The 14,334-nt window shown below is 40.6% G+C and overlaps 1 protein-coding gene across 1 annotated transcript; it reads left to right on the top strand.

Annotated features, from left to right (window-relative positions):
• The first annotated feature begins 5,229 nt into the window (after positions 1-5,229).
• Positions 5,230-6,096, top strand: LOC138878704 (uncharacterized). The gene has a single exon (XM_070158390.1). The coding sequence runs from the start codon at positions 5,230-5,232 to the stop codon at positions 6,094-6,096; it is 867 nt and encodes a 288-aa protein (XP_070014491.1).
• The last annotated feature ends 8,238 nt before the right edge of the window (positions 6,097-14,334 follow it).

The raw sequence follows: 14,334 nt of genomic DNA, 5'->3' as shown, positions 1-14,334 counted from the left end.
AATTATATACACATGTGCCAAGGATCTCTTAGTATCCCGCACTCCCAATCCAGAACATAAAACGTGCAGGGGATCTCCCGAGATGCCATCCCGTAGTCCCAAATTTAAAACAAACAATAACATCTCAAAATATCAAATAAATTCCAAACTCATAACGAATACTAGTAAAATTCTAGCCTAACATGCTTCTTAGATTACAAACATGGCAGTTAAGCAAATAGGCAAGTAAGTCAACTAAACATGCTCTTCAAACTAACACAGACTAATTTGCAATTAGAGTAAAACAAGTAAGCAAGAAAACTCAATTTAAATACTCCAAATAAAAAAAATGGATTTTCAACAATTAGCCCAAGTACGCACTCGTCACCTCACGTACAAGGCATTCAATTACCAAATATCAAATTCTAAGGGACAAAGTCCGCCACACAAGGTTAGATAAGTCACTTACCTCGAACAAGTGCAAGTCAACCATAAACCACGCTTTTGCCATGAGTATCCGACTCCAAATGGCTCAAATCTATTCAATTAAATTGCATATTGTAAATAATAATTCAAGTAATTTATTCTACAATTAAATTCTAAGCTAATACGCAAAATTATGTAAAATGACCAAAATGCCCCCGGGCCCACATCTCGGAATCGGGTAAAATTTATATTTCCAGAACCCTTGTACTCTTATGAGTCTAACCATATAAAAATCTCTCAAATCGGACCACAAATAGCCCCTCAAATCTCGAATTTAGAATTCAAAACTCAAGCCCTAATTTCTTACAATTTGGCTAAATTCTCAAGGATTTCAAGGATGATTCTACAATATAATCATGTTTTTAACTCATAAAACTTACCTCCAATCAATCCCAGTCGAAACCCGCTTCAAATGCTCCCAAGTAACTCTCAAAATTCTCAAAAATTGTGGAAAATGGGTTTGGGTTCGCGGATGAACTGTTTTTAACATTCTGTCCGGGCACTGTAGCTAACCCTATGCGATCGCATAGAACAAAATTTCCAGGCCTCAAAATTACCCTATGCGATCGCAACTGGACCTCTACGATCGCAATGCACCATCCAACAACACCGTGCGATCGCAACACCTGCTATGTGATCGCATAGCACAACCAAACAGCCCCCAAAAATCCTTCTATGCGATCGCAGCCCTTGCTATGCTATCGCATAGAGCAAAATTGCTCTGCACTGACTGCTACATTTCTGAAGCATTTTTCAACTTCAAAAATTCCCGTTAGCCATCTGAAATCACCCCGAGGTCCCCGAGACCTCAACCAAAAATACCAACACCTCCTAAAACATCATACAAACTTGTTACAATCATCAAAACGCCTCAAACAACGCCAAAACCATCAAATTACATCGAATTCAAGCCTAAGTTCTTCTAAAACTTCCAAAACACGCATTCGATCAAAAACCCAACCAAAACACGTCCGAATGACCTGAAATTTTGCACACATCTCCCAAATCACCTAACGAAGCTACAACAACTCTCGGAATTCCGTTCCGACCTTCGGATCAAAATCTCACCTATCAACCGGAAATCGCCAAAATACTAACTTCGCCAATTCAAGCCTAAATTAGCTACGGACTTCTAAAATTCATTCCGAACAAGCTCCCAACCTCAAAATCACCTAACGGAGCTAACGGAACCATCAGATTTCCATTTCGAGGCCGTCTTCACACTGTTCCAACTACGGACCATTTTCCAACACTTAAGCTCTCATTTAGGGACTAAGTGTCCCAAAACTCAACACCGAACGTCCCAGCAAACTAAAATAGCGGAAATGAACTTAGGGGAAACAGTTAATAGGGGATCAGGGCGTAAATTTCAAAAACGATCGGTCGGGTCGTTACAGAGGATAAGTAGGAAACATTTAATATCTCTACTAAAGAAAATCAAAATTTTGGTGGGTTCAAAAGAAAAAAATTAAGAGAATAAGTAGGAGATTTATTATAAATAAATATCCCTATTAACAAGCATTAGAAACGTTACCAATTTTTAATGACACTAGGGTTTAGTTTCTCTCAGTTAAAGATTTCATTATTACTCTAAGAGTCAATTTTATTTGCCTTTTACCTTGTTGTCTTATGTTGTTGATTTTTGTTTTAACTTGAAAAGAGTCTTGCTTTGAATTCTCTTTTATGTCCTTTTTATTTTGCCATATGACAAGTTTGATATTTTCATTAGGGTTGCTAAAGTCTTAACCGATTAATTGTGATTCAAACTCCTTTATTGCTTATTAGTGCTTTTGCTTTTATTTACCGTCTTCTTTTATGTTCTTAACTTGGTATTGTATAATATTTGTGTTTTCTTCTCCAAGTTTTAGGTTGCCGATTCTAAATCTCATAAGCTTTTGGATCTTTTTAACGAACACAACAAAGTATATCAAGTTTATTGAAGTAACTTGTTTTTTCCCCTCACCAAACGAGATATGAATTACGCCTTAGCATGTGAGCCCCTTAATATTTTTTTCATTTTACAGAATATTATTGTAACATTTGGCAATTTTTCTTGGTTTAGTTTGTTGTTACTTTTGTTTTTGATGCTTTTATAGGATTTTGGAAGAATTATTTTTCGCCTAAGTCTTTTTGTTTTTATCATTCAATTCAATTTTTTAAGATAAAAGATTATGTTGGTTAATGCTTTGGGTTAAAAGAGGATTTATGTTTGAGAAAATATCTAAACACTAAAGTAATCATATTATTTTATATTTATATACTGACATCACTATTACACATAATTCATATTATTTTATATTTATATATTATTTTATTAATACACGCAAAGTTCACGTGCAACGCACGTACACTAAAACTAGTATATATATAAATAGATAGATAGATTGGCGAATCTTTTTCTTTTTGTCTATTTATGGTAATTACATAGTATATGTAAAGCGAGCGACTATTTCCGCCAATATTGTTGACTCGCCATAATTGCCTCCGCCAGCTCCACGAACATTATCAATTGTAGAAAAAACTTTTATGTAACGTCATACAAAATTCGTTCTTCTCTTCTTTTGTTTTTATTTCTATTTTTAAAAAGTTAGTTTTTATTTTGTATAGGTGACACTTACAATTGGATTTACGTTATATAAATTAATAGCTTATATATTTTTACACAATCAGTATGTATATGGTAAAATATGTTCATATTTAATGATCGCATAAGAAAGTGACACGTGGAGTCGAAGACAGAAGACAGTCAGGCACGAAGGCAACGATCTCATTTGTTATTGGAGAGAATGATATTCTTAAAGGCGAAATAAATCTGTCGCCTGATAGCATTTAATGAAGAATATTTTATAACAGTAAGTGCACGACCCGTTACAGAGAATATGACATTCACTATCTACCGTTATACATTCTTCAATGGCCCACATAATTATCATTAAAGAGGGGCTTGATCCTAGGACCTTGTTCCCTAGGTGCAACTATAAATAGTAAGTTTTACCATCATTATAGGGGACACGAATTTTCTGACAAACATACACTATATTCTATCCAAAGCTCAATAATACTTTATTTTCTTGCTTGCTCGTAATATTATTGCCTCTGGAAGCTCTACTTCTGGAACCAAGATATCTGCTGTTTTATCTCAATTTCAAGACTAAGTCTTACATTTCTGTCTATTTCTTTATCATTTTAGAATCAAATCGATACATTTGTCTATAAACTACGTATAAATTCAACTATACCGTTTTACGACTAAACAATTTGGTGCCCACCGTTGGGCTTAGACAGTTGCGTAATTGAATTGACCCTTGTATCTGTTACTAACTTGTTTGATTCTTTATTTTTAGCAAAAATTATTAAAAATGGTAGATAACGATGTCAACATCACACACAATGTTAAGGCCCAAGGAAATCAGCCTCACCACGAAGATTCCATTAGTGATACCCGTAATGAGGGGGATGAGGCCACTCCGATTCATGGCAGGCAATATCCACGACATGTTCGAGAGGTAACTCCTGATGATGCTGAAGACGAGCACGTCATTGAAACCGTAAGGATCCTGAAGGAGAAACAAAAGGCCATTATGGGTCATTTCTCGCGACAGGATCAGGTCATGATGGAATTAAGGCAGGCATTGTCGGGTGCTTCCAACAACGCGAATGGATGAGGTCCAGTTCCTCCCGATGCTCCCACAAATCAAACAACGCAAAGGGTTGATAACAACACCCCGAGGGGCGAAGTCAGTTTTGACACGGCCGGGGGCAATGGTAGCGGATCTGGTAACAACAATGAAAATGATCCCTTTAAAACCGAACTCATGTGGTTTATGAGGCAAATAAACGCCCAAATGGATCAAATTCTGGGTGCACCACCAGTATTGAAAGGACCGGAATCAAAGAAGTACACCCAATTGCCGTTCAAATCAAACGTGTCACTAGAGTTGATCCCGAAGTGGTTCAAAATGCCAGACGTGCCGAAGTATGATGGGACTTCAGATCCTCGGGAGCATATCACCGCCTATACAACAGCGGTGAAGGGAAACAATATGGCTCCGCACGAGATTGAGTCAGTCTTATTGAAGAAATTCGGAGAGACCCTCATGAAGGGGGCCTTGGCATGGTATTCACTTTTCCCGAGCATTCCATAGATTCCTTCAAGATGCTCGCGGATTCTTTCATTAAGGCCCATGATGGGGCCAGAAAGGTACAGGCTCGAAACTAACATATTCAGGATTGCACAAAGAGAACCAGAATTGTTACGAGAGTTCATGACCCGATTCCATAAGGAAAGGATATTGCTCCCGATTGTACCAGATGAAAGGGAAGCAGAAGCATTTACTAAAGGGTTGAATCTAAGAAGTCCAATTGCTTTCCCGAAAATTGAAAGAAAGTCTGTGCGAGTTCCAGGAAACAACATGGGCGGACGTTCATAATCGATACGACTCAAAGATAAGAATTGATGATGATCAACTCGGCTTTTCGGCGTCAACCAAAGGCCGAGATCGGAAAAAAAATAGGGATAAAATGAAGGATGATTTTGACACAGGCCGATAGTCTTCAAGGGGTCGGTTTTTGCCCTATGAGCGGGCCGAAAGACGCGGCAAAGGTTTTCGGTCAGTGGATAGATGCGCTATCGATAGAAGAACTGATCGCGGTCGGAATAATAGGTCATTGCAGGACAAGGAGACATCGGGTTCTCGAGATTCTTCCTTCCCTAGGATTTCCGAATACAACTTTAACGTCAGCTTAGCAGAGCTGGTGTTAGCTATGAGGAACATTAAAGAAGTACGGTTCCCGAAGCAAAAGAGATCTGATCCCATCCAAATGGATCCTAATTTGTGGTGTGAATACCATGGAACCAACAGTGACCAGAGATGGGACTGTCGGCATCTGCGTGAGGAGGTGGCGACATTGCTGAAAAACGGTCATCTCAGAGAATTTTTAAGTGACTGGGCTAAAAATAACTACAGCTGCAATCGTGATAATGTAGAACCTTCGAAAGCAGGAAAAGATCCCCCACTCTTGATGATCAACATAATTTTCGGGGGGGGGGACAAGATAAATAGTGTGACATTTTCGGCAGCGAAAAAGACTAAGGTGTCAGTAACCCACAGTAAGAGACTTCGGGAAGTCGCTGAGGACGACATTACTTTCACAGAGGAAGATGCAGATGGATTGCAGTTGCCGCACAATGATGTATTAGTAATATTTTTAAATGTCTTAGATTTTAAAATTAATCGTGTTTTGGTGGTCCCAGGAAGTTCGACCAATATCATCCAACGGAGAGTGTTGGAGCAAGCCAAGCTCAGTAGAAGTATCATTCCGGACACAAAACTCCTCGTCGGGTTCAACCTAGCTAGCGTGACAACCTTGGGAGTGATCCTGCTGCCCACAAATGTCAAGGGGGTGATGAAAACGACCCTTTTTGAGGTGGTGGATGGCCATATAGTCTATAATATTATCCTGGGGAGGTCGTGGTTCTACAATATGAAAGTTGTGCCTTCAACCTATCATCAGTTGCTGAAATTTCCAACTTTCGGAGGAATTAAACAAATAAGAGGTGACCAACCAGTAGTAAGGGAGATGAATGCAATCTCAGTTTCCAGTAGTAAAGGCAAGGAGCATACGACATAGCAATTACAGGAAACGGCTCATTTTCCCAAGCCGAGCGAAGCCAACCAGGGGAAAGAGTCGTCGAAATCCTATCAGGTACCAAGATATTTCCAGGTACCAGAATAAATGGACACAATAAAATCCACAATAGAAAAACTTGGACTAGTTGCAATGTTCGAAAAGTTCTTGGAGAGGAAGTTCCACTTGGGTACAAGACTACACCTCGAGCTCAGGTCTGAATTTATCGATTTTCTTAAATCTAATGTCGATTGTTTTGCATGTTCGCATGCAGATATGACAAGTATCCCGCCAGAAGTGGTCGTACATAAACTAAGCCAGAATTCCAAAACACCTCAAATAAGACAGAAAAAATGTCGTATTACCGAGGTCAGAAACAAATTTGTCAAAGAAGAGGTAACTCGCTTGCTTGATATCGGTTCAATCCAAGAGGTAAAGTATCCTGACTGGCTAACTAACGTAGTAGTAGTTCTAGAGAAGAAGAATAAATTTTGCATGTGCGTAGACTATAAGGATTTGAACAAGGCGTGCCTAAAGACTCGTTCCTACTGCCAAATATCGATCAAATGATTGATGCGACGGCCGGGCACGAGTTAATGAATTTTCTCGATGCTTACTCTGGGTACAACCAAATCAAATTGAACCCATAGGATCAGGAAAAAACTTCGTTCATAACGAACTTTGGCACATATTATTATAATGTGATGCCTTTCGAGCTAAAGAATTCCGGAGCCACTTAACAGTGGCTCGTAAACAAAATATTGAGAAACAAATAGGGAAAAATATGGAGGTTTACATAAACGATATGTTGGTTACGTCTTTGAATGCAGGTGATTATTTAAAACACTTGCAAGAAACCTTTGACATCTTAAGGAAGCACAACATGAAGCTTAACCCCGACAAATGTGCATTCGGGGTCAGTTTCGGTAAGTTTCTGGGGTTTTTGGTTTAAAAAATGGGAATCGAGGTTAACCCCAATAAAATTAAAGCCATCGAAGACATCCCGGATCAGCTGTCAAGCATGAAAGAGGTTCAAAGGTTGATAAGGAGACTGGCCGCTTTGAGTAGGTTCATTTCCCGATCTTCGGATAAATGTCATCATTTCTTTTCACTACTCAAAAATAAGAACAATTTCGAAAGGACTCTGGAATGTCAGCAGGCTTTGGGGGATTTGAAAAGTTATTCGTCAAGCCCTCCATTACTGTCAAAATCGGAGGAAGGCGAACAACTACTGATCTACTTAGCAGTCTCGGAGATAGCGGTAAGTGTCGTTTTAGTCCGTGAGGATGAAGGTATTCAATCTCCTATTTACTACATTAGTAAAATTTTAACGAGAGTAGAAACTCGCTACCCACATCTGGAAAAAATGGCCTTAGCTCTTGTAGTCGTCACTCGAAAGTTTAGGCCTTATTTTCAATGTTATCTGATACCCATGTTGACCACTGTTACCCTGCAGAATATTCTTCATAAACTTAAAATTTCAGGTAGGCTGACCAAATGGGCGATCAAAATGAGTGAATTTGACATAGAATATAAGCCTATGACTGCGATTAAGTCACAAGTTTTGGTCGACTTTGTGGCCGATTTCAATCTAGGATTGTTGCCTTTGGCTACCAAAGAAGCAGTAATGGTGTCAGAATCGACATAAGGAGTTTGGACCTTGTTCACAGACTGAGCCTCCAATGTGAAGGGGTCCGCTCTTGGCATAGTGTTAACCCGCCCTCGGGAGAAACCCTAAGGCAGGCCATAAGAACTGTTCCTCTAACTAACAATGAGGCAGAGTATGAAGCTTTAATTGTAGGGCTCGAACTGTCCCGGGGACTGGACTCCGAGGTCATAGAAATCAAATGTGAATCCCAGTTGGTAGTTAATCAGTCTACGGTCTTTGAAGCCAAAGAGGAACGCATGCAACAGTATGTAGTGAAAGTCCATGCTCTGCTCGCTCAGTTCAAGGAATGGTCGATTATGCACATCCTGAGGGAAGAGAATGTAGAAGCAGACACACTAGCCAATCTGGGTTTGTCCATGAAAATGAAGGGATCAGACTTCGGCACGGCCATATAGCATATGCAGTCGGTACTGGATGCGAGTACCAATTTGGTCTGGGATTGGAGAAATGAGATCATTGACTATCTCAAGCACGGAAATATTGCTTGGAGATCCCAAGGCATCTCAGGCGCTACGCACTAAAGCAACAGGATATAGCTTCAAGGGAGGTTAATTATACAGAAGATCTTTCCAAGGCTCGTTGGCCCGATGTTTGGGAGCTTCCGAAGCTAATTATGTTATGCGCAAAGTCCATGAAGGGATCTTCGGAAATCACTAAGGCGCGGATTCCTTAGTGTTAAAACTCATTAGGGCAGGATACTACTGGCCTCAGATGGAACAAGACGCCAAGGCTTATGTTCAAAAATGTGATAAATGTCAATATTACGCATCGTTGGTACACCAACTGGCAGAGCAACTGCATTCAGTTTTGTCACCGTTGCCGCTCATAAAGTGGGGGATGGATATTATTGGGCCGCTGCCACCGGCCCCCGATAAGGTAAGATTAATTTTGATTTGGACTGACTATTTTTTCTAAGTGGGTTGAAACAGGTCCATATTAGAAGATTGACGAATGCGAAGTGGTAGATTTCTTATGGGAGAATATAATTTGCTGATTTGGGATACCAAAAGAGATAGCCTGCGACAACGAGCCATAATCATAGGCGCAAAGGTCACAAAATTCTTTGAAGACTTGAAAATAAAAAGGATCACATTGTCACTATATAATCCGAGCGCAAATGGTCAAGCAAAATCAACAAAAAGGTGATTATCCAAAATCTCAAAAAGAGATTGGAATCAGCCAAAGGCAAATGGGCCGAAGAGCTACTAGGAGTATTATGGGCGTACCAAACAATGACCAACTCAAGCACGGGGGAAACTACTTGCTCTTTTGTGTACGGAGCAGAAGCCTTAAACCCGGTGGAAGTAGGGAACCTAATTTAAGATATTTCTGGGCGGACAAAAAAACAAACAATGAAGCAATATTGGTTAAACTGGAGCTACTCGACGAGCGTAAGGACTTGGCATATATAAGGACGGCATCCTAAAAGCAAATAATGGAAAGATATTACAATCGAAGAGTCAATCTCCGTTATTTCAAAATAGGAGACTTGGTTTTAAGGAAAGTAACTGAGAACACCCGGGAGCTCAACGCGGGGAAGTTGGGTCTTACATGGGAAGACCCCTACCGGGTTTCAGCTGTCAAAGGTCATACAAATTGGAAAATCAATACAGAGTAAAGTTTCCAAGCAACTGGAGCGTGGAACACCTCAAAAGATAATATTGTTGATGAGTCTCGCCTACACTGAAAGTATGTGTTGCACTTTTTTTCCCTTCGTCCAATTTTTGTCTCAATTGAATTTTTATGGCAAGGTTTTTAACAAGGCAGCAACAGGAAACCATACTACGAAGGAAGCTTCATTAGTGAAAATAAGACCTTAAAACAACAAGGCACAGAAATAACGGATCACTATGGAGCGGTTAGATAACCCTTGGCTCGGTAGCAAAAGTTCCTACTAGGAAGTAAAATTTGCTATCGGACAAGGGTTACCCGACCATTCACGAGTGCAAGCCACTGGAGGTTGTTAGATAGTCTTTGGCTTGATACCAAAGTTCCTAAGGGGAAGTGAAGCTTGTTACCGAACTAAAGATTATCTAACCATTCACTAGTGAAAACCCAAAGAATCAAGACTTCGAGTGTTCAAATTCACATTCTTTGCATTCGAACACTAAGGAGAATGATATAAGGATACGACAATAATAATTGCCACATCGACCAGAATACAAAATCCAAAAATAAAGTTGTGTCATCGGGAGCGGGGACTGCACGACCAGCCCTGTAGAAACAAGTTGTACAAGTAATCCACAAGTAATAGCAATTTCTTTTTAGCACAACGAATGCTTATGTACTTTTGAAAATGAAAGGAATAAAGTAAAGTCCTTTTATTTCTATCTTGTTTCTTGTCTGAACGGTGAATTAATTTTAGCATTTGAAAGTTAAACAAATACTTCAAATGCTAGTGACGTAATGAATAGGAGACGTCCTCTTCAAGAGCACCATAAATATAAGAGGGCCCTCTCTTATGAAACCCTCACATTAAAGGGTTGATTCCGGAAGAACTTATGCCCGGAATCCAAATACTTTTAGGGAAAAATACACCTGAAGCCTCGCACAATTGGACGCAAAGAGTAAAACTTGCCCAAATACTTAAATGAAAAGGACTCAATGAGTAAAACTTTCCCAAATACTTAAATGAAAAGGACTCAAAGAGTAAAACTTGCGCAAATACTTAAACGAAAAGTATGCAAAGAGAAAAAACTTGCACAATACTTAAACGAGAAGATGTTTTTATTCATAATAAACGTGCCAAATAGCACAAGTATGACGATATGGGAAAGAAAAGAAAACAAAAACTAAGGTACTGCATCTCCGGAACCCGAAGGAAGAGAAGCATCTGTGCCCCCAGGAGAAGTGGATGGATCCGCCATTGGCTCAATATCTTGGCCTTCACTATTTTGGCCTTCAGCATCATCACCTTCCGGTTCTTCTTTAGTTCCCGAGAACTTAGAACTGGAACCAGAAGAGTTGGTAGCATCAGGCCAGATCGGAAGACCCCTTTTGGCAGTTGACTAGCTCTCGGGCCTTGCGATTTCGGCATTGAAGTCAATGACACCCGCTTTAGCCTTTTCTCCTCATGCTATACATAGAATATATTTTTTCAACAATGAGGGAAGCCGCCGGCACTGGAGCTCTTCTTTAAGTCGGTCAAACTTGGTAGAAAGGTTAACCCGCGCAGATCTAGTGGCCCGGAGGCTGACATCAAGGTCATGGACAGTGGAGCTGAAAAGTCTATTATGGTCTATGGTCCTCTTATGATTCTTTTCCAACCGGGCATACTTCTCCTCGGCTGCAGTAACTTCTTCAGTTTTGGAGTTTAAGGCTGCCTCCAAATTATTCAATCTTTCTACAGAGGCATCCTCACGATCCGATGCAGGAAGAATGGCATTATGGACTTCAACCTATCTGGCCCTAGCTTCTTCAAATTGCCCCCTTAACTGGGCAGTCTCCTGGCTAAGGGTCACTATTTCTTGCTCGCTTTACTGCAACTAAGCCTCCAATTCTACGACCTCAGCAGCTCATGTTTCTAGTTCTGAGAGGTAAGTAGCGATCTGATCTCGCTCGGCCAAAAGTTGATCCCGCTCGGAGGTAAGTTCCTCCTTATCACGAATCGGCCTTTGAAGGACCTCAGAAGCAAGGAAGTTGGTCTGAAAAATAAAAATGCAAACTTAATACCCTGGCATAATAAAGATGGAAGAAACAACAGAGAAAACAAGGACTATACTGCAGCTGCATTGTGCATGGTATTGTTTAACAAACACTCTCCCGAGAGAGTTTGTATTTTATTCCTATATTTTTTTTGAAGCCAAAGGCTTAGATGGTTAGAAAGTTCCACCGGCCGGGATAACAGATGGCATCCGGTGGAAACCGAAAGCGTGATGTTCCTCCTCCTTTGGGGATCTTCAGAGGGGGCAGAATAGTTATGCCCCAAATTCCCATGAACTGGGGACTGGGGAGGAGGGATATCATCCTTTCGGGCAACTACAGTCGGTGGAGATGATGTAGCAGTTGCTTGTGGAGAAGGCAGAGTTGGTGAAGAAGGAGATGAAGCTTATGGAGTTGTAGGTTGAGAAGCGGTTGCGGCAAACACAGTGCTGGTTGTTGGTTGCTCATCAACTGAAGATGGAAGGAACCGGGTACTCAGCCTCACAGTACCGGGCATGAAAATTGGGATGCAGGAGTTAGCATTTTCCACTATATCATACTCCCCTAGAGTGTCGAAGCATCGTCCTCGGTTAGTGTAACTAACTCAATAGATTGAGCATTTTGTTGAGCTGATGAAGGTCTCCGTCTTCTATGTAGAGAAGCCCCCTCATCACTAGCTTCTCCATCATCGCCGATCACCACGGTGTCTATGGCCGGCTCGGGCGCGGCGCTCATCACCACAGCATCCAAAGACATCTCTGGTGCAACACTCTTTGACTTTTTATTTTTTTCCCTGGCCACGGAGGAACGTCTCCTTTTTTGTTGCTTGTTCTCCGGCCGGGGACTCCGAGAAGAAGCACTTGCACCTGAAGTAGGCCCGGAGACACTTGTTCGGGTAAAAGCCTCTTGCAGCAACCTTGCTGCATCAGCAGGAGTAGCCAAAACGTCCTCCTCGGAGACAACAACTGAGCCCTGGGCTAGACCTGAATTCAATAGGAGAGAATGGTTAATCAAATTCCTTATACGAAAGGTAAAAAGAAGATATGTTCGACTTACCATGATTTTTGGCCTTCCACCCATATTTAAGGGCCAGTGTTTTCCACGTGCGGGTCTTGGGCGTAGTGACATCCAAAATATTTTGGACCCACTGGTCCAAGACTTCAACCCTAGGTGGTGTCAATCGAGTTACTGAAATAAATGAAAGAAGAAGGGTCAGTAACAGCATGGGGTGATCCTTAATAGAAGAAAAAACAAATGGTGAACTTACGAGTACTGTTCCATAATTCTGGAAAGGATGGAGTCGTGCCCGGAATGATGTCTCTAGTGGAAACTGCAATGAACTGTTCCATCCACCCACGGTCATTGTCATCATCCATGCTGGTTAGCAGAGCATGATGGCCACGTTTGCTGAAATTAATCATTCCCCCACAGAAAATCTTGGGAGAATAAATGTTCATTAATCGAGCCAAGGTTAGCTTCTCTCCGTCTCCTCGCATAGACGCCGAAGACAAGCAATTGTCCTCCACACAGAAGGACTTACTTGTGCCAAGCATACCTTGTAATGGATGTAGAACTCAACAATAATAGAGTCAAGTTTCCCGCTCAAAGAGAATGGTCCCAAAGTGAAGGGATACGTATAAAAATACGTGAAACCCTTCTTGGGCAAGATTATTCGCTCCATCAGGTCAGGAGTGATGATATTTAAGTCATGGAAATGGCAGTCTTCCTTCACAGCAAGAATGCTGGAAGGACGGATAGAAGAAGAATATAGTCCAACAGCCCACGTATGAGAATTAGCAGAAAGGTACTTCTCTTCGAAGTCCTTAGTTGTGACAAGACTCCTTGGAATGATGGTTCTCACTGTAAGAGGAGCAGTAGCATCAGCTTTACCTTTGTTCTTTGAGGAACTGGGGTTTCTGTAAGAAGAGGCCATTGTTATAAGAAGAGAGAAAAGGGTTTTTTTGAAGAAGAAGATTAGAGAAAATTGAAGATAAGTTCGAAACGAGTAAAAAGAGTTTGAGAAAGTTTGGAAAGTTATGAAGTGTAATGGAGAAATTTGATGCGCATAAGTAAACGAATAAGCAGCTAAAATCGTGGCCATAATGACATTGATAACCGGCAAAAGTGGTGTTGAATCGTGGGATAATACGTGTTTGGGGTATTAAATACGGAGAGACGTACGTCTAATCTACAGTCAGAAACTTTTCAGAGGGGTCAGAGAATTTTCCGCCAAGAAAGGTATCTCTACCAACTTCTCGGTGACAAGGTTATTCCACCGGAAAGCAGGGGAACTATCTATATAGGGTAAAATATGTTCATATTTAATGATCGCATGAGAAAACGACACGTGGAGCCGAAGATAGAGGACAATCGGACCTGAAGGCAATGATCTCGTTTGTTATCAGAGAGAATGATATTCATAGAGGCGAAATAAATATCTGTCGCCCGGTAGCATTTAATGAAGAATATTCTATAGCATTAAGTGCATGGTCCGTTACAGAGAATATGACATTCATTGCCACTGTTACACATTCTTTAATGGCCCTCATAATTGTTATTAAAGGGGGACTTCATCCTAGTACTTTGTTCCATATGTGCAACTATAAATAATGAGCATTACCATCATAATAAACGGCATTGTTCCCTACCTCAACACCATTACTTGGGTTATTCACATGCATAACATCATCCACTGCACTTAGGATTGAAAATATATATGAGTTGGAAACCAATTAATGAAATATACTATATAAAATGCTTTAAACATAGCACCTAATCAGAAGCCATCTACTTGAAGTACATTTGGTATAAATTTATAATGTATTTGTTATTTTGTTTCCAAGTTAAGAGTAGTTTCACCTACAACCAAAAGAAGAAGAGCCTACTACTGCTTTGAAGTTTCCAAAGCTTGCTAATAATTCAGAGATATT

Source organism: Nicotiana sylvestris, chromosome 9 (assembly GCF_000393655.2).
Source record: "Nicotiana sylvestris chromosome 9, ASM39365v2, whole genome shotgun sequence".
In the NCBI taxonomy this organism is placed as follows: domain Eukaryota; kingdom Viridiplantae; phylum Streptophyta; class Magnoliopsida; order Solanales; family Solanaceae; genus Nicotiana; species Nicotiana sylvestris.
The sequence above is the reverse complement of the archived record's forward strand: the minus strand, read 5'-3'. Positions and strand labels throughout refer to the sequence as shown.

Bases quoted from the DNA above. Each gene is read 5' to 3' on its own strand.
- LOC138878704 (XM_070158390.1), top strand. From the start codon at position 5,230: ATGAGGAACATTAAAGAAGTACGGTTCCCGAAGCAAAAGAGATCTGAT.